Here is a 22,364-nt window from a genome sequence, read left to right as displayed (position 1 = left end):
AAAAACCCTATAATAACATTTACCTGTTATGATAGACAACTGAAAGTCAATTCACTTGGAAAAATTTCCAACCCACAAGGAATGCTATCATATGAAAATGTCCATCATGCATTAAGCTTCTTGTACAATGAATGCCTGTAAGCCACACATACTATGATAGTAGCACTGAGTGGACTTGAAAAATGTTGCTACAATTGACAACAAAGTATTACATGACAAAAAACTCTTAGCATAAACATTAAATATCTATATACCTGAAGGATGCCATCTAATGATGTAAATCATATTTTCAATAAATAGGAGCAAGGGAGAAGCAAGTACAATAGACATAATTGAGACAAACACACATAACGTATAGACCAGGCATTCCCAAATTCGGCCCTCCAGATGTTTTGGGACTACAATTCCCATCATCCCTGACCACTGGTCCTGTTAGCTAGGGCTGATGGGAGTTGTAGTCCCAAAACATCTGGAGGGCCAAGTCTGGGGATGCCTGATATAGACCATCAACTCAACATATACATAATTAATTATAAATATATGATAAAACTAAATGGACTTAATCAAGATATCCATCCTACCTCCGCACTTAGGGATAGGTCCACTCCACATAACTTTCCCGTCCAGCAATACACAAGTGATTGTTTCCGTTCCTTGAGTTTTAATAAAGCCTTCTTCACAAATGACAGAAATTGAACTTCCCAATTGAAAGTTGTCACCAAAGCGCCGTGCATTGATTGGTATACCAGGATCCGGACACTCATTGTGTCCAAAGGCTTTAAATAGAAACAGAGAGGAAAGGGGTAACATATAAACCTTTCAGATTTCCAGATACATTAGGAAGCCCTATTCAGCTCAGACTTTACATGTTCCACTGAACTTTCCCCCCCGCCCCCAGTTCCCAGATTAAGGAAAGTCCTTGTCAGTATCTCTTTAGAATGATGATCATATATGCCTTTTATAGGTGTTTCAAAGGAATTTACAAATACAACGTAAGGACAGCTCAAAATGGTTTTCAAAACAGTACAAAATAACAACTAAAGATCAGTTTAAAAACAATTCAAAATGATAACCTTTTCATCCAGATGGAAATTGTCTTAACAAAAATGTTTCCAATTGCTTCTGGAAACTACCAATAGTGGGCACCTGTCATATCAAAAGTATGGAGTAACTGGAACATATGGAATACATACGAAGTTTAGACAAACCCTAAGCATGGCAACTATAGAAAGGAAGTATTTTGCATTTCTATATCATCAAATAAAAATGATATAGATTAAGTTTAGAATGATCCTGAGCATATCTAAGTCTCCCTCCTCGTTCTTTCCAGTGAGAGGGAAAATACAATTTTAAAAAAAGAAATGGAACACAAAAATTGTGTCTCCACCTTAACTTCTGCCCTGTTAGTTTTTGGATATGGCAGTAAAACTGAAGGCAGTTCAGATAGAAACATATATGCAGTGTATATATCATTAACTTAGTATGACTCATTATTCCTATAATTGTTTACAAGTAGGTTAGCATTTTGTGACAGTACATTGTGGTTCGAAACACATCCTTTTGATTATTGAAAGAGAGTTCAGTAAATGTCTTCTATTAACATTTTTTTCCTGCTCCTCTGTGCTCAGATTCATATGATGGAGCACATAATAGAGAAAGTCACTCGCTGATAAAGTCAAGAGGCTTGCAGGCAGTAACAAGCTGTTGAAAAAATCTGTCTTTGCTAGAGTTCATCCTTTTTTAAACTAGTGACTATTCCTGTTTCCCCCGAAAAATGCACCATCTTCACCTCTCTTGAGAAGGAAAGAAAGAAAACAATGGTAGGCAGCTTAAGAAAGCTTTTGCAATTGTCTTCAGCCTTCGACAATTCAAAGTGTCTCTTAGAAAAGTCAGACCACTAGCAAGATAAGGATTTTAATAGGAAATTTGCCATAGACAGAAGAGGCACATGGGAGAGACTGCATTGTATACCATCGTCCACATACTCTGATTCTTCTGGCGCCAAGGCAAAGAAATTAATAAGGTAATGTAAAGTTATTGTTGCATTGGAGTCTAGTCCAAGGAGAAACAATGTGAGAAAAGTAACCATCACCACACAAAAATGGCCACAATGTAGACTATGCAAAATGTACAAATAAATACATATTAATATATCAACTGACTACTGAGTAAAAAGTATGGTTAGATTTGTTTTTTTTTTTTATGTGGGTGCATAGGAGACTAGATTTGGGAAACAAAGAATTCAGAAAGCAAAGGTCCATGAGCTGAGTTTTGTTCACTGAATGGAATATTTAGTATTTATTTATAAGAGTTATATACCACCTAATAACCAAGACTCTCTAGGCTGTTTACAGTTAAAAAAAAATACAAAAGAAGAAAAATACAAATATGAAGTCTGAAACAGAATAAACCTAGCAATCACTGAAAACTGAAATAAAAATAATTACAGGGGACATCATTAATGGATAGACTTTTTAAAAAGCAGTAAAGTATTTTAAAATGGAAAAGCCTAGAAAATTCTTAAAAAGAAAAAAGTCTTGACCCAGTACCAAAACACCCACAATGTCAGACTGTCAGTTTGCATTTCTTAGTACAGAATGTATTGATCTGATGTGTAGAGATCTTTCCTAGTCTACTTAATTCAAGAGGGTTCTGGAAGCTTCTCTGTGTGAAAGAAACAAGCAGAAGGTTCATGATGTTTGGGTTATTCCTTCAGAGAAGTCAAGCACAGCTGGTTTAAACTAGTTCTGTTATCTCTTTCAGTCAAGGTCATGTTGACTAAAATAGTAGGACCAGAAGGAGCCTGGCCTTCACACTTTCTCTTTCTATCTCTTTTCTGTCTGGTGTAGTGTTCTGTACATAGTATGCTTAGTTTAAGGTTTTGACTTCTTATAAGTTATTGTAAGTTTAAGTTAAATCTGCTGCAACTGGATTTCTTATGGACAGTGCCAATCCTGAATGTATTGGATTTGTGACCATTATGCTCATTTGCCTTCAGTAGCAGTAAAGCTCTCCTGGATAAAATACAATTGCATCTGGTCTATTTTGGGGGGATCCTGAAACGTGTTTACGTTGCTACTCTGCTAACTATACATTGGAATCTACACTGGATCAATATTGAATAGACCAGGGGTAGGCAACCTAAGGCCCGGGGGCCGGATGCGGCCCAATCGCCTTCTCAATTTGGCCCATGGGCGGTCCAGGAATCAGCGTTTTTTTACATGAGTAGAATGTATGCTTTTATTTAAAATGCTCTGGGCTATTTGTGGGGCATAGGAATTTGTTCATTTTTTTTTCAAAATATAGTCCTGCCCACCACATGGTCTGAGGGATGGTGGACCGGCCCACAGCTGAAAAAGGTTGCTGACCCCTGGAGTAGACTTTCCGTGACACAGACAAGCCTATCTGGGGTGGGGTGTGTGTGGGGATTGCAATAAAAAGGATGCCACCACTGAAAAGGCCCCCTCCCTAACAGCCACTTGCTGCACCACATTTGACAAAGTGAGTTCTCTGGTCTCTCATCATCCTACAGCTCCCTCCATATACACACACAGATCTGCTCTGGAGCATGGGGGCATGAGAAGTAGTGTAAACCGCTGATGAGAAAGGTCTAACGGGCCAAAAAAAAAGAAAAAAAAGTTGCCTTGCCCAACTCCATTTGTGTAGGCTCCATAGGATTCAAGCTTTTCTGTGAACAGGAGGACACTGCTGAAATCAAGCCAGTGTATTTAAAGAAATATAAATTATTCTGGGTCAGTGTATGTGTTCACTGTTGGTTCCCTGCAAATTCAGCACAGAAATAAAGGTCATTATATAATCATATCATGTGTCTTCAACCAGGAGCACTGTTGCTTAGGATAAACCAATGTCACACTGTTCCTCATTGTGATCCAGTCACAGTACCATTGGTACATATATACTCCATTAACTAACATATAGACTGATACACCTTGTATTCTGCACTTTCTCTCTCTTTCATGAAAGCTGTGAATATAAATACAACTGAGTATGCAATCCTGCATAATGCTTACTTATACAAAAGAGGAGTCACAACTAGACAAAACTGCAAAGGACCAGTCTGTTAATCTTCTTTAAAAAAACATTTCAAATTCCAGAAGATTTTGCTGTATTTTTCAGAAGTAAAAAGATTCAAAACATATATAGATGCAAACTTCAATGAAACTTGAGAACAAAGATGGCCTACTGAAAATTAATTTATAAAGTGCCCTGGGAAGAGAAGAACTGTGTCTTAATTTGAGTCTACATTTAGAATCAGATAAACCTGGCAAAACGTGGGAAGCAAAAAGGAGGAGAATTACTAGCGGCAAACAAGCAGTTTTAAATTACAAGCTGCTATGACATACGTCACAGCTAATTTAACTTTAATGCTCTTCAATTACACTTTGACAACTTATTAGTGACAGTACTTGCCACCAGTGTCACTTCTGCAAAGGAGTAAACCTATATTATAATTAATTGCTTAAGCTCACTTAAAAAAAACAAAAAAACCACCACTCAGCAGTCATATATTCTTTCAGAAAGGCCAATATAAGCAGACAGCTACCCTGTTTGCCATATTTACAAGGCACTGAAACCTTAAAATACCAGCTTCATCAGGGACAGATGAAATATCATAACCCTGGAGCGGAAATAACACCCCAAACACTAAGCACTTAATAATCTTGCAGCAACTCTGTTTTGTACAATAATCACATTACAGAGAAACAGAGAAGAGCAAATTAAAATAATCAGGAAATATTCATTATATGCTTCACCCATAAACTTCATAAACTTATTCCTCTACAGAAAGATCTGGTTCAAGAGTGATGTGAGGCAAGATCCTTGAGCAAACCTCTCCTTTCAAAGCACAAAAAAAGCAAAATATGCAATCAGTTACTGGGTCGGAACACTGACAGAGTAGAAGAACAGGTTAAAAAATATTGGTCCAAGTATTTCTTTCCCCATACTCATGGAACTGTTTTTTGCATCTGACTAGTAACATTTGTGAAAAAAAGCATCTAAATTCTTTTTTTTTAAAAAAAAACCCATGTACCATAGAAATGGTTTGCATCCAAATTTTTATTGTGAATTAAAATGCTACTCACTGTTATATGTGATGTTGAATCCTCGACCTGACATGGAGTGGTCAGCTTGAAATTCCAGGCGCAAAATATGACTATTGCTAGTGAGATGGGATGGCACTTCGGCCCCAGTAAATGTGCCCAGTATTGGAGAATCAGGAGAGTCACCATCTTTAATTGCAAGGAAATCAAACTGAGATTCCAAGTCAAAGTCATTAAAGGAAAGATGAATTCGGCTCCCCGGGTCTGAGATGATTGTCCATATGCAGTTCAAATTATTTCCATATCCCTCTGGGTAGTCAGGAGAAAGGACAGTTCCCATTGGCGCCGTGAAATTAGAGAGGCAAGGAACTGTCAAAAGCCAGGAAAGAAATTAGAAAAAGATATATCAGAAGCTAGTTTAAACAGGCGGTTCCAAATCTACATACCAATCTCATCCTTAAATTTCTGTTATCTGTTCATTTTCTCACTGGAAGAACAAATGACCTTGATCATGAAAACAATAAAAAGTCCAGAAGGTTATGCGCTCACCGAGCCACACAGTTATTCCAAAGCCATTGAAGCTATAAAGGACAGTTTTCCCATAGCAGATCGATGCTACAGAAGCCTTTGCACTGAATGAGACCCATTCACGACTTCTGCTCATGTCTTGCTTAGCAAGTAATTCTTTAAAATGCCAAGATAAACTTTACTTGGGAAGAGACGCAACAAGGCAATTTTTCCTTTTGATAATTCTGATGGATGCACATTTGGATAGCTGTTCTCCCAACCCACCCTGGTACACAAGCCACACTATTTCTCCCGCATTGGAATACATTTTCAGGCACAAACCCCTTTCCACAGAAGGATAACTGTAGCAAATTGATTATTTTATTTTCTACTATTTTTTCAATTTGTGAGAATATCTCCCAACAGCAGACCCAAGAGGGAAATGGAACAGTTATATTATACTGAAATCACAGTAGGTCTCATGAGTTATCCATGTCCAGCAGGCCTTAATCATTTGGTACTACTTATTTTCCCCTTTAGAGAACTGTTCAAATGAACAATTCCACACTGAGCACATTAACAGTCAAAAGCTCAATGTTGCCATGATAATTTGTAGCTTACAAATAAGTATAGGAAATGAAGTAGGACCAAAATAGTTTTCAGCTTTCCTTGTTGGCTCAGACAATATTTCATACATAATACTGCTATTTTACTAACCCTAATGTAATTTATAATCATAGTTGAGTGATAATCTTGTGTTTATGTGTATTTTCTTACAGACACACAAATACAAACTATACACTATACAATATATTACATAAATGGTGAATTTAGCTCTGCGTAATATTAATACTTGACAGCCAAAATATCTCTCTCTATGATTATGTATGTATTAAAATATATTCATGTATAATTCATGGTGTGGGGGAAGGATCTGTAAATAATTTAAATGCCCTTGATTGCAATTCAGCCACTACTATCTTCGTGAAATGTAACAGGCTTCTAAAAATTCCTATAAAATAGAGCATAAGAAAGATAAAATGCAAATATAAAGTATGCTTCTTTTGTGTGAAATTACAAGATGGCACCATGAAGGCACCCAACAGCAGCCACCATTCTGGATGAAGACAGGCAACATTTACTTTTATTGGAACAAAACTTTGCACTTAGAAAATAAATTCTAATAGCATTGGAAAAGTGTACAGTATATCATAATTAAAAAGGGTTTTAAAAAAATTAATATGTGCTGTCCTCAAATATTTGGAATAAATATGTTTATACTCACAAATGCAGATGGGTATGTTTGCTGACCACTGGTTATTTTCTTGACAAACAATAGATTTTTCTCCAATAAGTTCAAATCCAAACTGGCACTCAAACCTTAACACATCACGATTGGAAAATCCATCCCCTTCTCTAATGCCATATAATGGAGTTCCAGGATCCCCACAGCTTTCTTTTTCAATCTCTGTGGAAATAGCAGATAAACAATTTACTGCCTAAGAAGCAAATTAAATAGTCAATAGTCATTCCTCCAAGACTAAAAGGGTGGTGGGAAGACTGTGAGGAAAGAAACTGAAAACTGATATATAAACTAAGAATTGCTAATGAAAGTTCTCTCATTTCTAAATGGTACACCATCAAATATGTGAGAAATAAGTTTCAGTCTTTTATACAAAAAGTAAGGTTTAGGCACTCCCAATTCCCAGTATATTTTTGTATATACAATTTTCAAACAATTGTTCATATGGAAAGTGCTGTTACATTAATTGAAGCATATTAAATCTATACATAGATAGATATCGGTTTGATTTGGTCAGGGTCAATTTCAAAAATCTCAAATTTTCAGTTCAAACGAGGTGCTAACACTGACTTCAAAATACGGTGTCAGGTTTCTCAAGACAAACCACATCACTATAGACTGTATCTGTCATGGGCTGTCTTTTCCCCCAAGCACATTCAATGAGTGAGTATGACTAGGCTATTAATAGTGATCTAAGAAAATATAAATTACCCTTGGCCAAAATATTGTTTAAAATATATTGCACTGTGACTTATTTATTACCCAGTTACTATTATGCACCATTGCTATACAACAGCCTTTGTAAACCTGGTGTTGTCCAAATGTTTTTGGACTGCAACTTCCATCAACTCAGATGGAAATTATACTCCGAAATATTTGGGGAGCACAGCGTTGTCAAAGGATGGCATAGAATATATGTCCAATGCATGACACCCCAATGTTTACTTCCTTGCAACAAACCAATGACTTTTGTTTGAGTGAGACTTGTTGAAGGATATTTAGTCAGCTTCATGTCTGAACAAAGAATTTAATCCCCTCCACCAAAAACAAGGTCACTGAAACACTAAAACCAAGTCCACATGATCATGTAAAGTTTATCAGATGAAAAAATGGTTACCAGGTATTGCTGCAGAATAAAGTTCTGTCTGTAAGTATGCATTAATATGGCCTGATAATAACCCAAACGGTTGTGATCCAATTTATGTTTAGAACAACAAAAACTAAATATATTCAGGGACCAGGGAGATTTCAAATAGTCACATTTCAAGCAGACAATGGGTTAAGCACTTTATCTGCCCTACGAAATCTCCTGGCAATTCTCTACTCCTAATACTCTCCTCCCAAAGCTGTTTTATCTTTAAATAAATTAATAAATAAATAAACCAAACAGCATCAGGAGCCTTTTGCATGCATTTGCATTTTAAACTTGTAGTTTGTGAGCCCCCTAAGCGTCTAAACTTCAATTATCGTTTGAAGCAGAAACCTTTGAATCAAAACAGTTTGAGATCTCACATTTTTCTCTTTCACTCCTCGTGATCTTCTTAAATCAAAGAACATTAAGTATTAGGAAATCTCTTCACATTACGCCATAAAGAAAAAAAGTTGTCAACTTTTCTTTTTTTCCCTCCGATAGAACCAGCTCCCTTTGAAACATTGGGAAATTGCCCCGCAGTAGGTCAGAGAATGACTGATGTCTAATGTAACTCTCTTTCAAATTATTTATATGGAAAGCTGCCTTATACTGAGCTGGACCACTGGCCCCAGGGCCAGATGAAGGGGGGTGCGCTGGGGGCGGACAGCCCAGGTGTCTTTGCTGAGGGGGGTGACATTTGGCTCGCCACCCGCCCGCAACCCCCAAGCCTACCCCGAGCCATCAGGGGAAGGGGGGAGATGCGCCGCTTTGCCGGCGGCATTCCCCCCTTCCCACTTCCTTTTGACAGCTGGGGGAGGCTTGGGAGTCACGGGAGGGCAGCACACTGAATGTCTGCTATCAGTGGCTCGCTCCTCCCCCATGGGCGGCTTGCTCCACCTCCAACTGCAGGGTGCATGCACCGCTCCATGCACCCGAGCAGCTATCCCACACCTTGGAGGGCACCCTCTGTGCCCTGCCCCCCTCGGGAGCATGCCCCACTCCCTTTGGGAGCATGCCCGTCCTGGGCAGCATGGGCATATGCCCCGCCACTGATTGGCCCATCTAGTTCACTACTGTCTACACTGACTGACAGCAAGTATCCAGGTATTTCAGGCAGGAGGCTATCTGAACCCTACCTGATGCCCTACCACTGAGTCAAGGCTCCTCCTGGGTTTAAGTAGCAGCGAAGGACCACAACTTTATTTTATGGCTAAAGTAATATGAAAAACACACTTTTATGAAAAGAGATAAATAGAAAACATTTTTTTTTATTATTCCATGGCACTGTATAAAAGCAGGAGTAAAAACTAAACATTTGGCTTTTTTTGAAAAGTCATGAAAATGTAGATACTGATCTATAATCTGGTATGCAGATTACAGTACAATCCCAACTATGTCTACTCAGATATGTCCTACTGAAGTCCCTTTAAAAACCATCAAATTGACTGGTTTTAATAGTATTCTTCTGCCGGTTATAAAACACAATAAATAATACTGTAATTATTTGTAACACTGCCATTCTACTAAACCTGTTGTTTGACTTGGAGGCAACTTTCTCCTACATTGGTAAGAAGTATTTGCATAACTGGAATAACATGTGACAAAACTTAGTTGTATGGTATAGATAGTTTATCCTTGATTCTGATCCATTCCGAAATAGACAATATTGGGATTGATGGAAACAGTGGCACTAATAAATGTTCTCAGTAAAAACAGAACTCTGTAAAAGGCAAATAACAGGGCAAGTTATATCAAAATATTTCAAAATTTAGTGGCATGGGGAAAATGGATTTTTATTTTGCCCTTCAACTACTTGTATTAATCTCAGAGGTCATGCATAGTGTGTAGGTGACACACTTAAGCTTCAGGGAAACAGGATGGTCATTTGCTATACAAATGCGTTTTGACATAATATCACTAGATTCAATCCCTCAAGAAGCAACTTGTCCATCTAGTTCCTTCTGTCTAAAGAAAACAGGTCAGACTGTGAACATCATTTGGCACTGGTTACAACAGCAATAAAAAGCTTGCTGCAAATCAAAGGGGTGTGGAGAATATGGGGAACTTCCCATCACCAGAATTATAACTAAATACCTGTAAATTACAGTTATTATAAAATTATATTTTAAAAGAAACCTCTGTATGTGTTTCAATAGCTGTTGAAGACAACCAGCCATCTGTATCAATTAGTAGCCAAAACATGCACCATCATTTGCATAAGAAGACACATCCAGTCACTTTAATGAGTTGGCTGAGCACCATGACATAGGTTGGATGATGTATATCCATGGGTATGGAAGACTGCTTACATGGGTAAATATTTCTTGATAGACCAATAATAAAATGTGGTTTTCAAAATCCTCTATTTCCATATGTTCCACAGGATGAAGAGAGTGAGATTTACATAAAGGAGTGTGTACAATAACTGAAATAAAGATATGAATTGTAGATTCATCTCTGTCTGCAGCCCAGTGGGTTACTTATTATTAGTTATGGGCAATCAGCCTACACAATACAAAATTAGGTAACTATTGGTCCTAGTCTGTGCCCTAAGGACTATTGATTGGTCAGTTGTTGCTAATCACAAGGAAAGTTGGACAAATAAATGGTTGTTGGTTTTGGCAAGCCTAACAGGCTGTTTTCAATGTGAATTGCTAAAGCCTCTCTCTATGAAGAAAGGAATCCCCACCCCACAAGACTGAGTAGGACCTGGCAACACACATCATGAAGTGATTGCTGATTGATTGATTGATTGATTGATTGATTGTATGCATGTGCAAGCTTGCAGCTCGTTTGCCAGCAGAGGGTGAAGATGGACTCCAGAGAAACTGGGCAATCTGTTTGTCATGACTGATTGGGAAGGTGGGGGCAGAGAGATTGAGAGAGAGAAGGGTTTTTTGGTTCCAGACTTTCTTTGGGGAGTGGGTGCAGCCCCATCTGCCCAAACTAAGAAACAATGCCTACAATCCACCAAACTAACACATGGCCTTCTGTAACCCACTTATCATCTGTCTTCTTATGTGTTGTCACTGGACATACTGGAAACCAAATTTGTAATTAAGCAGAGAATGAAAGATATGGATTCCAGGAGTTATATGGATCAGCTAATGAACCATATATAGCATGAGCTTGATGTCACAATTTTGTTGGCTCACTTTCTCTAACAACCTATATGGCAGTTTTGCCAAAGTTCCCTTAACAACAGTTACTGTAAAACATTAAAATAGGCCAACGAAACTGATCTTATTTACTTATGTATAGTAATTTATCCTAGTTTTCTATCTTACCATATTAATGTGTGAGGCAGGAGGTCTGTATGATGTTTCTAGCTATGAAGCTGTACCAGTGTGCTGCCTTCTGTTTTCTGTTCCAATATAACTATTTGATAGATATTTCCTCATGATTCTCAATTGAGTCTATTTCTGTGAAAGATAGCATTATCACCTAGCCATTTCTCCACAAGAAAAGGAATGAAATCCACTTGTGACTGTATCATTTTGATGGAACATCCTCAAGAGATTCCACAGCTAAGGAAGACTGTTTACAACCCTAACATGGAGACAGCCGCTTGATCTCGCTATGGCTAAGGGCACCTGAGCATCAACCCTATTTAGTTTACAAAGAGAAAGGACTGTTTCTAAAAAGACTAAAGACAAACTGGCTTTACAGAAACCCAGAGGAACATATGGAAGAAAAGGAATAAAATAAAAGGACTTTATAGCTGGCAGAGCAAACAAGAAAGTAAACAAAATAGCCCTTGAAGGGAAAAAACTTGGGAGTTATTTAGACAGCTACCAGACACATCTTGCAAAGGGGGCAGCTTTTGTTACAAGAAATGTTTACTGTGGCGAGGGAAAAGTATTTAACACAGACAAGGGGAAAAAGTCAGGCTGTTTATCAGGAGTCATTTAACCAAGGCCCAAGAACCTAGTTTATTTGATTTATGTTCTAATACAAACAAAAACCAAATTACGATATCAAAGTTGGGCTGACCATGGTCTCCATTTTTCAAGACTGTTCATCTTTAGATGAAACAGGGGAAGTGGGTGGTGAATCTAAGGCAGGTGAACAAATTCTAATATTTTTGTGTGGCAGGGTACCTTCATATACAAAGGTAAAGGTAAAGGGCCCCCTGACCATTAGGTCCAGTCGTGACCGACTCTGGGGTTGCGGCGCTCATCTCGCTTTATTGGCTGAGGGAGCTGGCGTACAGCTTCCAGGTCATGTGGCCAGCATGACTAAGCCGCTTCTGGCGAACCAGAGCAGCGCACAGAAACACCATTTAGCTTCCCGCCGGAGTGGTACCTATTTATCTACTTGCACTCTGACATCCAACTGCTAGGTTGGCAGGAGCAGGGACCGAGCAACGGGAGCTCACCCCGTCACGGGGATTCGAACTGCCGACCTTCTGATCAGCAAGTCCTAGGCTCTGTGGTTTAACCCACAGCGCTACCCTTTCATATACAAAGTAGCCAGGGTTTATTTGCTTGATTGAAAGCCTTGCCACTGCTTCAAGTGGCAGCTTGACTGGCACTACTCTACCTACCAATGCTGCAAATTGAACACTTGATGGACATACTGACATGACCATAGTTGGCCTGTATTCCAGACACCAGAGCAAGGGAAGGTCCATGTGTACAACATAGGAACAAGGGTAGAATGGGACACTCAATGGTTTCCCCCTCCCATTCAACAAATGCATGTCCAACAATGTTTCTATCCATCAGCCTCTTTTAAATGGCAATTACTGTTTGACACCCAACAACAACTGTAATCACAATGTCAAGGAAACCACCTACTCTGAGTTTTAATCTACATAAAGGAACCAAAGACACTTATTGGAATTTATTTGCTGTATGCACTTCATGCCTGCAGTAAAGATTCTAAAGACTGAGTAGGCAGATAGTCTCGCTGGAATCAGTAAAAATACATAGGTTTATGCTGCAAATCATACCACACTGCCATGTTGAATTTATAGATTTCATACAGTGAGTGGAAGTTATACTAAAAGGTAAATAAATAAATTCCAGCATTGCTAGTTCACAGTTTTTCTCAAGTACTGCTAGAAATAGGGAAGAACTCTGTTCAGTTTCCGTACGAATCCACATAATTTGCACTTCCTGAACAGATATGTGAAACACAGATAATCTTCAAAATGTGCACTTCTCTGAATTTTGTGACAGTGTCATCCAATAAAAAAGTGTACCCCCAAAAGTACACATATTAGAGAAACGTAAATGGACATAGCAGTGAAAATAATATAGAATACACTTCCAAAAATGTGTTTATGAATGTGTCTTAAGATAAATGAACACAGAAATATGTATAAATACTGATGAAGACTTTTGCTATGGTTATGACTTATAAACCCTATATGGCTTAGACTATCTGAAGGACCACATTCTCACATAGGAACCTGTCTGAGCGCTCAGTTCTTCTGTGGCGGCCCTTCTTTTAAGTCCTCCCACCTTCACAATCACTCTGTGTAAAATTAATACTTCTCAATTTAGCTGTATTCATTTTTATCCTCTGTACAATCTAGAGAACTCAGATAAAGTTAATAATGCTGATGATTTTGGTTTGATAGTCTGTAGTGAGCATCCATATATTCAGAAATTCCAGTGATAAAGCAACTGTTCATATGAACCTACATTCCTTCAGGTATTCCGTAACAGTATGCATACAGTATTTCTGCTGCTGAAAATAACATTTTAAGATCTAAAGATCAGAGAATCAGAGTTTCTGCACATCACTTCATGCAGTTTAATGTACAGTAGTAGAAACCATGGATTCATTGAAAAACTTCACAGGGGAAAATATTAACTTTAAATTTCACCTCACATCTGTTCGTAGGAACCAGAAGTGAAGAAAAATGGACTCAAAAGTGAAAAGGACACTTAAAACATATCCTAAATTCTTGAGTGGATATAACGCCCTATAGGTGTGATTCCTAAGAAAGTTCCAGATGAATAAAATTTCCTCCACCATCTGCCTCTTTTGAAAACAGTCAATTAGTGACTTAATTGACTTGGCACCTTGTACAGTGTAGTACACATATGCTATGCCTTATCAAGCGATTCGCTTTTCACTAAGTTGTACAAAAGCTGCCTCACAGCTTTGTGACTATTTCATTTTACAAACATGTTGCAGTTTGAGAAAAGAAATGATGCCCAAGGGTTAAAGTCTTCTCTGTGCTGGATTATGAACACATTACTTCGGTAGGCAACAATGCACCATACTGGCATACCAAATGTTATTTATTACTTATTGCTCTCCTTATTGTGGCTTTGTTTTGAAAGCCTGGGGGAGGACTGCAAAGACATCAGGTTGCCTTTAAGGGGAATGTGAGAAAGTTACTTGTGATGCGAAAGAAACATAATCTGCCACCCCAATTTGTCATCTTGTTCACTTTAAAACTTTTCTTTACTCTCTCCTTTTATATTCACAGGGTTCCTCTTATTCAAAAACAAATCTTACATGGCCCTAACCTGGAGCTTGAGTTACACTTACATTTCATTTATATCAATAGGATTTCAGTTGTAATATAGTTCCATTTTTTAAAATTGAGTGAAACTCTTCCAGAGTACACCAATGCATTTGTCACCAGGCCAGACACAATTGATATGGTTGTATAATTATTATTATTATTATTATTATTATTATTTCTACCCCACCCATTTGGCCGGGTTTTCCCAGCCACTCCAGATGGCTTTAAATATGTAGGTTTATTAATTGAAATGAAATATATGTTGTAGCTCATACTTAAGCCTTGACTAATTTTCCATATTTTACTTGTTTCACTTTGACCTGGTATCAGGCTTCGGGAAATCGACTTCCTCCCCTGTGGCCGTAAATAAGCAGATCAAACGAAAGGAAATGCTTACCAGTTAGTTACTTTAATAAACACAGTGAGGGACAAAAGAAAGTGTCTACCTAGAATGGTGGTGCTCCCAATTAAGGCTCACACCCCCTCCGCCCCTATTAATCTATGTCACTCCTACGTTTTGTAATCTGAGTTTGTACCCTCTGCATTTCAGTTCTGAGACTTTCTGAGCTCTTCTCAACCTGGGGGAGGGCGGTTGAGGAATGCTGTCCAAAGTCTGAATCTGTTAACCCTCTCTCTCCCAGTGTTTCTTCTCCTAGCTGTTCCCTATCCAGTATTTCCCAGATTCTGCCCTCTGAACTATGGAAACCACTATTCCAAATCTATACTGTCCTCCTGCTCCTGGGAAGATTCAGGATCAAGATCAGGGGGAGGGGGTGGCTCTCACCATTCTTCCTCAGTGCAGCCCTCCTCAGCATGGTCCCTGACAACTGGTCCTAGAACAAGGGTGCACATACTAGGCACATTCAAGTTCACCCAATCCAACCCCTTCACATGAACAGTACCACTTAAAATGTTTCCCAGCATGAACAGGGATTATTTTCAGAATGAGGGTCACATTCTCTTCTGTGCAAACTTACAAAGGCCACATGCTACTGAGAAGGAGGTATACATACAAATGGATGGAATAATAAATAGAACTTTTGCCTTTCTATTGTAGGCTACTTTCTAGATATGCTCACACATGCCTTTCTGCCTTTAACCCAGGTTACCAGGAAGCATGATCAGATTTCAACAACACATTCTTGCCAAGCCAAGGCTCCCAAGGATACACTGAATAAAAACTACAGCATTAAAAAACAATCTGCCCACATAACTGCCCATGTGCAAGGGCTTCCTATCTTTTCTACAAAGTCAACATTTAATAGTTCTCTATATCTATAAAGCATTTCCCTGCTTATAGAAAAGAACAAAGACTTGGGATTCCTCTGAATATGCAACAGATCAGCTGTAAAGGAGGGGGTGCCTTTTAAAATATTTTGAGGGATCTGAAGCAATATTTCTCATACTCTCTTGACACCGTTTTCTTCCTCATGAAAATGTGGGTTTTATTAGTAGCTATCTGTAGTTAAATGTAGTTATTTGTATGCAAAACTCTTTACAACTGCTTTCAAACTCTGTAAAGCATCATTTGCAATTATGATAATGATGATAAAAAAATAATAGACTAACTACAAAAAAAACTTGAAACCCACTGCTAGAGAAATATTCTCCATTATGAAATGATTTATCTGTTTGAGATTCCTTATATTTATAAAATAGAAAGTAACATTTAATGTGTGTAATCTATAACAAAACATTGCAAAGCCATCAAATATATGCAGAGTACTATTCCACAACAAAATAACCCCTCATTGTTCCCAGCTAAGAAAAAAAATATATTCATACATCAGGGTTCTACATTTAATTGACAGCTTTCAGAATGTATTTTCCATCTAAATTATTTTATAATCAGGTTAATGACTCCAGTACTACTGTTGTGATGTCCTTTGTCAGCATTTTGGCTAATCTGTTTTATTTACATATAAACACACACAGAGCACTGCAACATGGTTTCCTCTCTCGTTAGCATCAGACAGCAAAGAAAGAACAAAGGACAATAGTCCCACTTCACGGAACACAATAACACAAACATCCGAATCCATCACTTCCCACTCTGTGGAGTCAAAACATATACTGTCATGTGATAGACAACAATCCCATTACTGCAATCATGGAGCAGGAATTCTAACAGGGGGCAGAACAGGGTGGAATGGGATAATAATAATAATAATAATAATAATAATAGAAATGGGATGGAAGGAGGGAGCTTATACGTGCGGCACCATCGTGTGCAATGACCCGGAATGCAACCCCCACTCAAGTAGAGGGTTGCCTGTATTTCAAAATGGAGACAGCAATGGGGGGAGGAAAAAGCTCTAACATTTCAACACTGTTTTTTCATCATGAATGTGATAATTAAAATACCAATGGGTGACACCCAACATTAGTAATACTCAGAGCAGACACAATGAAATTAGTTGACTTCAGTCTATTTATTTCAGCAAGTCTACTTTGAGGCTGAATTCAGACAGCATTTTATTCCTTCTTCATGACATTGCTTTACCTGCTCATGTTAAAAAAATAATAATATCATGTGATCTTTCACACAGTGTAAAATAGATTTCTAGAAATATAAGTTTGCTCATTTCCATGTTAATCATTTCAAGAAGGAAAAAAAATCAAATTGCAACACCATTAACATAGAAAATCACAGGAGCCTGGTGTGGACGAAATTTGTGATGGTATACCAGCAGACATTTCTTTCACATCGTGTAAAATTTAGTGTGACGTGGCAGCATATTGATTCCATAATACAACCAAGTAGTGGGAGCCAGCATGGTGTAGTGGTTAAGAGCGGTGGACTCGTAATCTGGAGAACAGGGTTCACTTCCCTGCTCCTCCACATGCAGCTGCTGGGTGACCTTGGGCTAGTCACACTTCTCTAAAGTTCTCTCAGCCTTACTCACCTCACAGAGTGTTTGTTGTGGGGGAGGAAGGGAAAAGAGATTGTTAGCCACTTTGAGCTAACAAAGGGGAGTGAAAGGCTGGATATCAAGTCCAAACTCTTCTTCTCTTCTAGTGCAGTGTTAAATAGCTTGGGGGACAAGATGGAACCCTGCACCAAACAATGTGTCTTCTATTTTCTGGAACAACCCTGGATGTAGGAGTAGACGTACAGTGACTCCAATCCTCAGTTGCTCTATGAGGATACCATGGTAAATGGTATTGAAAGTAGCTGAGAGGTCAAGGAGCAATAGCAGGGCCACACTCCCATCATTCTCCTGACATATCCCAGGGTGATCAAGGTGACCTGGCCTGAAGCTGGACTGAAATGGATCCAGATTATCCATTTCCTCCAAACATAACTGAAGCTGGGCTATCACAGTCTCAAGCACCCTGGCCAAATAAAGGATATTTGACACAAGGGGATAGTTGCTTAACACTTCTGGGTCCATGGAGAGGAAGAGAGGATACACCATGGCATCCTTCAAGGCAGATAGTACCCTGCCTTCTAATGAAGCATTCATCACCCCTTGACCCCCTGAGTCAGTCCTCTTGGGCTAGCTCCAAGAAGCCAAGATGGGCAAGGATCAAGAGGATAGACAGTTGGCCACGCTTCTCCAAATTCAGCTGAACATGGTCAGTGCAAATGTTTTAGCATAATATTTCTTAAATGAATTTAACACTATAATTGCTAATTATGTTGTTTGTTGTAAGGAACATGGCATATCATTTTGCAACAGGGCTATTACGGATCATTAGACCAATTATCGATACTAACGACACACTCTGAATTTTATACCCCTTGCCATACACAAGCCTGAATTCTATAAGAAATAATGAAATTCATTTTGAAGTACCTCAAATAAAGTAGCTCCAGAAATCACATATTTTGCAGGTTTCTGTGATGTTTTAATAGCCTGTTAAGCCTACTTGTATTTAAGTTCAGCTCCTTAATATCATTTTCATTACCATGTAATATCATTTCATCATGTTTATTTCTCCTTTCCCTTGATATGTAAGAAAGCTGTCATACCTCCATGAGTACCCATTAAATCTTCTGGCTATCAAAAAATAAGTGAGAATTCTGCAATGACTATGATTAGCAATTAAGTAATGTTAAATAGTTTGCAGGTGCTAACTTGCTTATTCATGTTTCTTACAATGCTATATTTAAGATTCAGAACTGTTCAGTGAGAAGACCCAGAGCATGTCACACTTTGTTTTATGGCAAGTTATTTATTTTCAAACTGAAAATATTGTACCTGCTACATTGCTTTCTAACTGCATTAAATAGCTGTAGGATGAATAAAGGAACAAGTTATTCCAATTCAACTTTCTAGAACATTAATTAAATAATAAAATTTGTGAATCGTTAAACATCACAAGGAATTCTTTGCAACTGCTGCTGAACTGAGTCTCTCGTCCCTACTAGGAAGATATCCCCAGATTAAATTTGATTGCATCGTCAGGCAATTGGATATTTTCAATATCTGCAGCATCTGTTAATCAGCAATTCCGAAACATTTTCTACCACTGGGTTTCTGTTTTACCATTTGTGCTGTGAAATGAACAGTGTTAGAATCCAGATTACTCCAACATCTGAAACCAAAACTGGGAATGAAAAATGTTTGTGAGATGTATGTGAAGCTAGTGCAGAGGGAATCACTGATCTTACCACCTGGTGTATTTATGTTGTATTAGATTTGAATGTTCAGTGAAAATAAATAGTACTGCTATAATCTTCAACAATATTACAGAAGGACCGATTTACCCATTGGCAGGAATGGTGGATTTGTTCCACTGGTGTGTATGCACTGCACCCAAGTACCTGATGTGCAACTCCTCCCCCTCCCATTAAGCAACACTAACCCATTTGCTCAGAACCTAGCATAGCAGCTCTGTCCCACCGAGGGACAGGATTGTTGACCAAAAAAAAATGCACCCAGAAGTTAACTAGGAAAAATTATCAAAGTTGAAATTTAACCAGGTTCAGTCTATTTTCATCACATCAATTGCAGTGTATCAATGCAGCTAATGCTCTTGCAGCACTAACAAGTCTCTTTTCCCCTTGGAATTCTTTAAATAGGTTTTGGTCCACTGCTCTGCATTGTTGTTGTTGTTGTTGTTGTTGTTTACTCCTAGCAGTTTGATATATTTGACACCAGTCCCTTGCATAGGGGTAAAATAGCACATACAAATGATTTTAAATCCTGAAAGAGGTGTAACAAAACACTGTATAGACTAATTAATATTCCATTAATTTATCATGAAGAGTTTTTGGATCATGAATCGTATCTATGTCTTTGCAGAGAGAAAATAGGAGCTGAGAATCACAAGGCCAGGGCCTGCCAAATTCTGGTCTTAGTAAAGCAGTGGGAGTGAAGGAGTGTTCAAGCACATCTCTAGCAATCCCTTCTTTACAACTACAAAGAGCTTTCTTCTCTTAAGGAATGATGGAGTGGAGTGTATTTAATATTGTCCCCCTGATTCACCAACTTGTTTTCAAGACTGGCTGCTCTGAGAGTTGTGTTCCTGACTTAAATTTTGTCACCGGTCATCCATATGGCTTTTACACTTTGAGAAAGGATAAATTTCTATACCCATAACCTTCTAGCAACTGAGAGAGAAATATAACCAGGTAGACTGTACAGGATCAATAATTCACATAGCCGTTTACAAGGAAATCCCTGAAGTCCCTTTCCACTGTTCTCTCAGTGCCTTCACAGAAATGCCATGGAGAAGCAATAGTCTTATTTCAAATAATGTTTATCACACTGTTCATGGATCATTCTTTAGGAGAAAACAGTATATGTCATGGCCTGGTATGGAACTTACTTATCTCACAGCACAAAAGAAATGCTCTCTGAATTTCTGCACATGTCCTTTACACACCATTCCTTTTCACTCCATTATTAAACCCACAACAAAAAAGAAAGAAAGAGAAAGAATGAGGGTTGTATTCCATGTTATTCATTCAATGAGCAAGCCTACTGGAATTGATAGACCTAACAAACATTGGTCCATTAATTTCAGTGGGTCTACAACAAGTGGAAATTAGCTGGCTACAACCTTGAAAATACAATTTTATTAGCTAGGCACTGGTAACTTGCACAAGCATAAGCTAATATACAAAGGCCAAGTGTGGACAACTTCTGACTTGTGGAAACTATTGGGAAGAACCTTCTAGTTCTCAACACTGGATCTGCAACATGCTGATCTGCACCTTTCATCACCTTCCCAGTCGTAACATGACAGCTCAATTCCTTAGCCAGTGGGCCATTATTGAATAGGGTACATCCCCTTCAAGGTGGCCATGTTGGGTTAGTGGTCATCACCCTTCAGGTGTCTCAAGACCTGCTCAGTCTTGATAAAAATAAAATAAAATATGCAATTAGCCCAAGCATGAAACAGACTGGGTGCCGAAGGTGTCTTAAACAGCTATTCAGAGACCATTCAAAAATATCCTAATCATGCCCACAGTTGTAAAATAGATGATCTCTTACTGTTACACAGAAATAAGTGGATAGGTCTAAAAGGATTATGAAGGTGTCACACCACAGTAAGTCAGATATTATTTGGCAAAATGAATCTGATGATGCTGTGAATATGCTTGTGTATTCATCAACTTACCTTAAGTTCTCTATATTTATGCTTTTGTTAGCTTCAGTGCTTTTTTGTTGTTAAAAAAGATATGTTTAGGGGTGCTCTCATTTTCCTACTCATATTGAAATACTGCTCCTCAATGAGGCCAAACTTAGATTCACAAAATGTTTAGGGGTATGCATCTCCCTGCATCCCCCCAGAAAAAAAGCACTGGTTAGCTTTATATTATATTTTTAACACAATCAATTGTAAGCTGAATGATTAAGTGACTGGATCAATGCTAGCTCTGCTTAAACTGCTAAAAGCTATTGACACTATTGCAAACAATCTTTGCCTTTGAGAATTCAAGTGGTTAGCTACCTTTCTTGGAAGGTACATTAAAATACATTAATTGGCATAGTTAGGGCAGGGTCTTCTAGAAAAGGCAATAAATAACATCTTGATAAAGCTGGAGAGTCTTGTAATTATTATGTCAACTTGCCTTTTGTTTAATTTTGGGCAGGGGGGACAGAGAAAGAAGGTCAAAGGGTTGAACAACTACAGGCAAAAAAACAATATGAACTCTGAACAGATTGGAGAACTGGGCCAAAACTAACCAAATGAATTTAAATAGGAATAACCAGCAACACAAATATAAGATGAGAGATGCCTGGTTTTACAAGTAGTACAAGTGAAAAGCATTAGTAGAAAACAAGCTTAACAAAAGTCAACAGTGTGATTCAGCAGCAAAAAAAAAGAGAGAATTAATGCTATTCTAGGCTGCATCAACGGAAGTATAGTGTCCAGATCAAGAGAAGGTAATAGTCCCAGTCTATTCTGCCTTGGTCAGACCACACTGTGGTCAGGTCTGGGCACCACAATTTGAGAGGGATATTGGTAAACTGTAATGTGTGCAGAGGAGGGTGACCAAGATGATCAAGGGGCTGGAAATCAAGTCTTCTGTGGAACAGTTGGGGTGGTTGGTATGTTGGGTCTGGAAAGGAGGAGACTGAGAAGAGATATGATAGCCATCTTCAAATATCAAAAGGGCTGTCACACTGAAGATGTAGCAATAATGTTTTTTCCTGATCCAGATGTTGGAACCCTAACCAAGGAGAGTATGATTACACATTAGGAAGGAGCATTATTATTATTACTTTAGCCATTTGAGATCACCAGAGTAAAACCTTTTCAGACAAGTTTTCAGTTTCTGACCCATTTCTACGCCTTTCAGACAGAATAGTCAAATTAGAGAAAGCCACTCCCAACAACTTTTAATAAGATGCCCTTGAAAATTATGTACACATAATAAAGTACAATTCCACACAAAAAACAAAGCAAAATGGG

The 22,364-nt window shown here is 38.3% G+C and overlaps 1 protein-coding gene across 5 annotated transcripts in view; it reads right to left on the bottom strand.

The window, feature by feature from the left end:
• CSMD3 (CUB and Sushi multiple domains 3) overlaps positions 1-22,364 on the bottom strand; it is a 574,504-nt gene that overhangs the window by 206,146 nt on the left and 345,994 nt on the right. For all 5 annotated transcript variants that reach the window (XM_081873886.1, XM_081873887.1, XM_081873888.1 and 2 more), the window contains 3 exons: positions 6,856-7,038; positions 5,106-5,432; positions 582-776 (listed from right to left, as the gene is read on the bottom strand). In XM_081873886.1, coding sequence (XP_081730012.1) covers positions 582-776; positions 5,106-5,432; positions 6,856-7,038 — 705 coding nt within the window. The remainder of the gene's footprint in view (positions 1-581; positions 777-5,105; positions 5,433-6,855; positions 7,039-22,364) is intronic.

The sequence above is a fragment of the Podarcis erhardii genome (assembly GCF_964252035.2).
Source record: "Podarcis erhardii genome assembly, chromosome: 8".
Taxonomy (NCBI): domain Eukaryota; kingdom Metazoa; phylum Chordata; class Lepidosauria; order Squamata; family Lacertidae; genus Podarcis; species Podarcis erhardii.
Note: the sequence above shows the minus strand (reverse complement) of the source record. Positions and strands in the feature narration are given on the sequence as shown.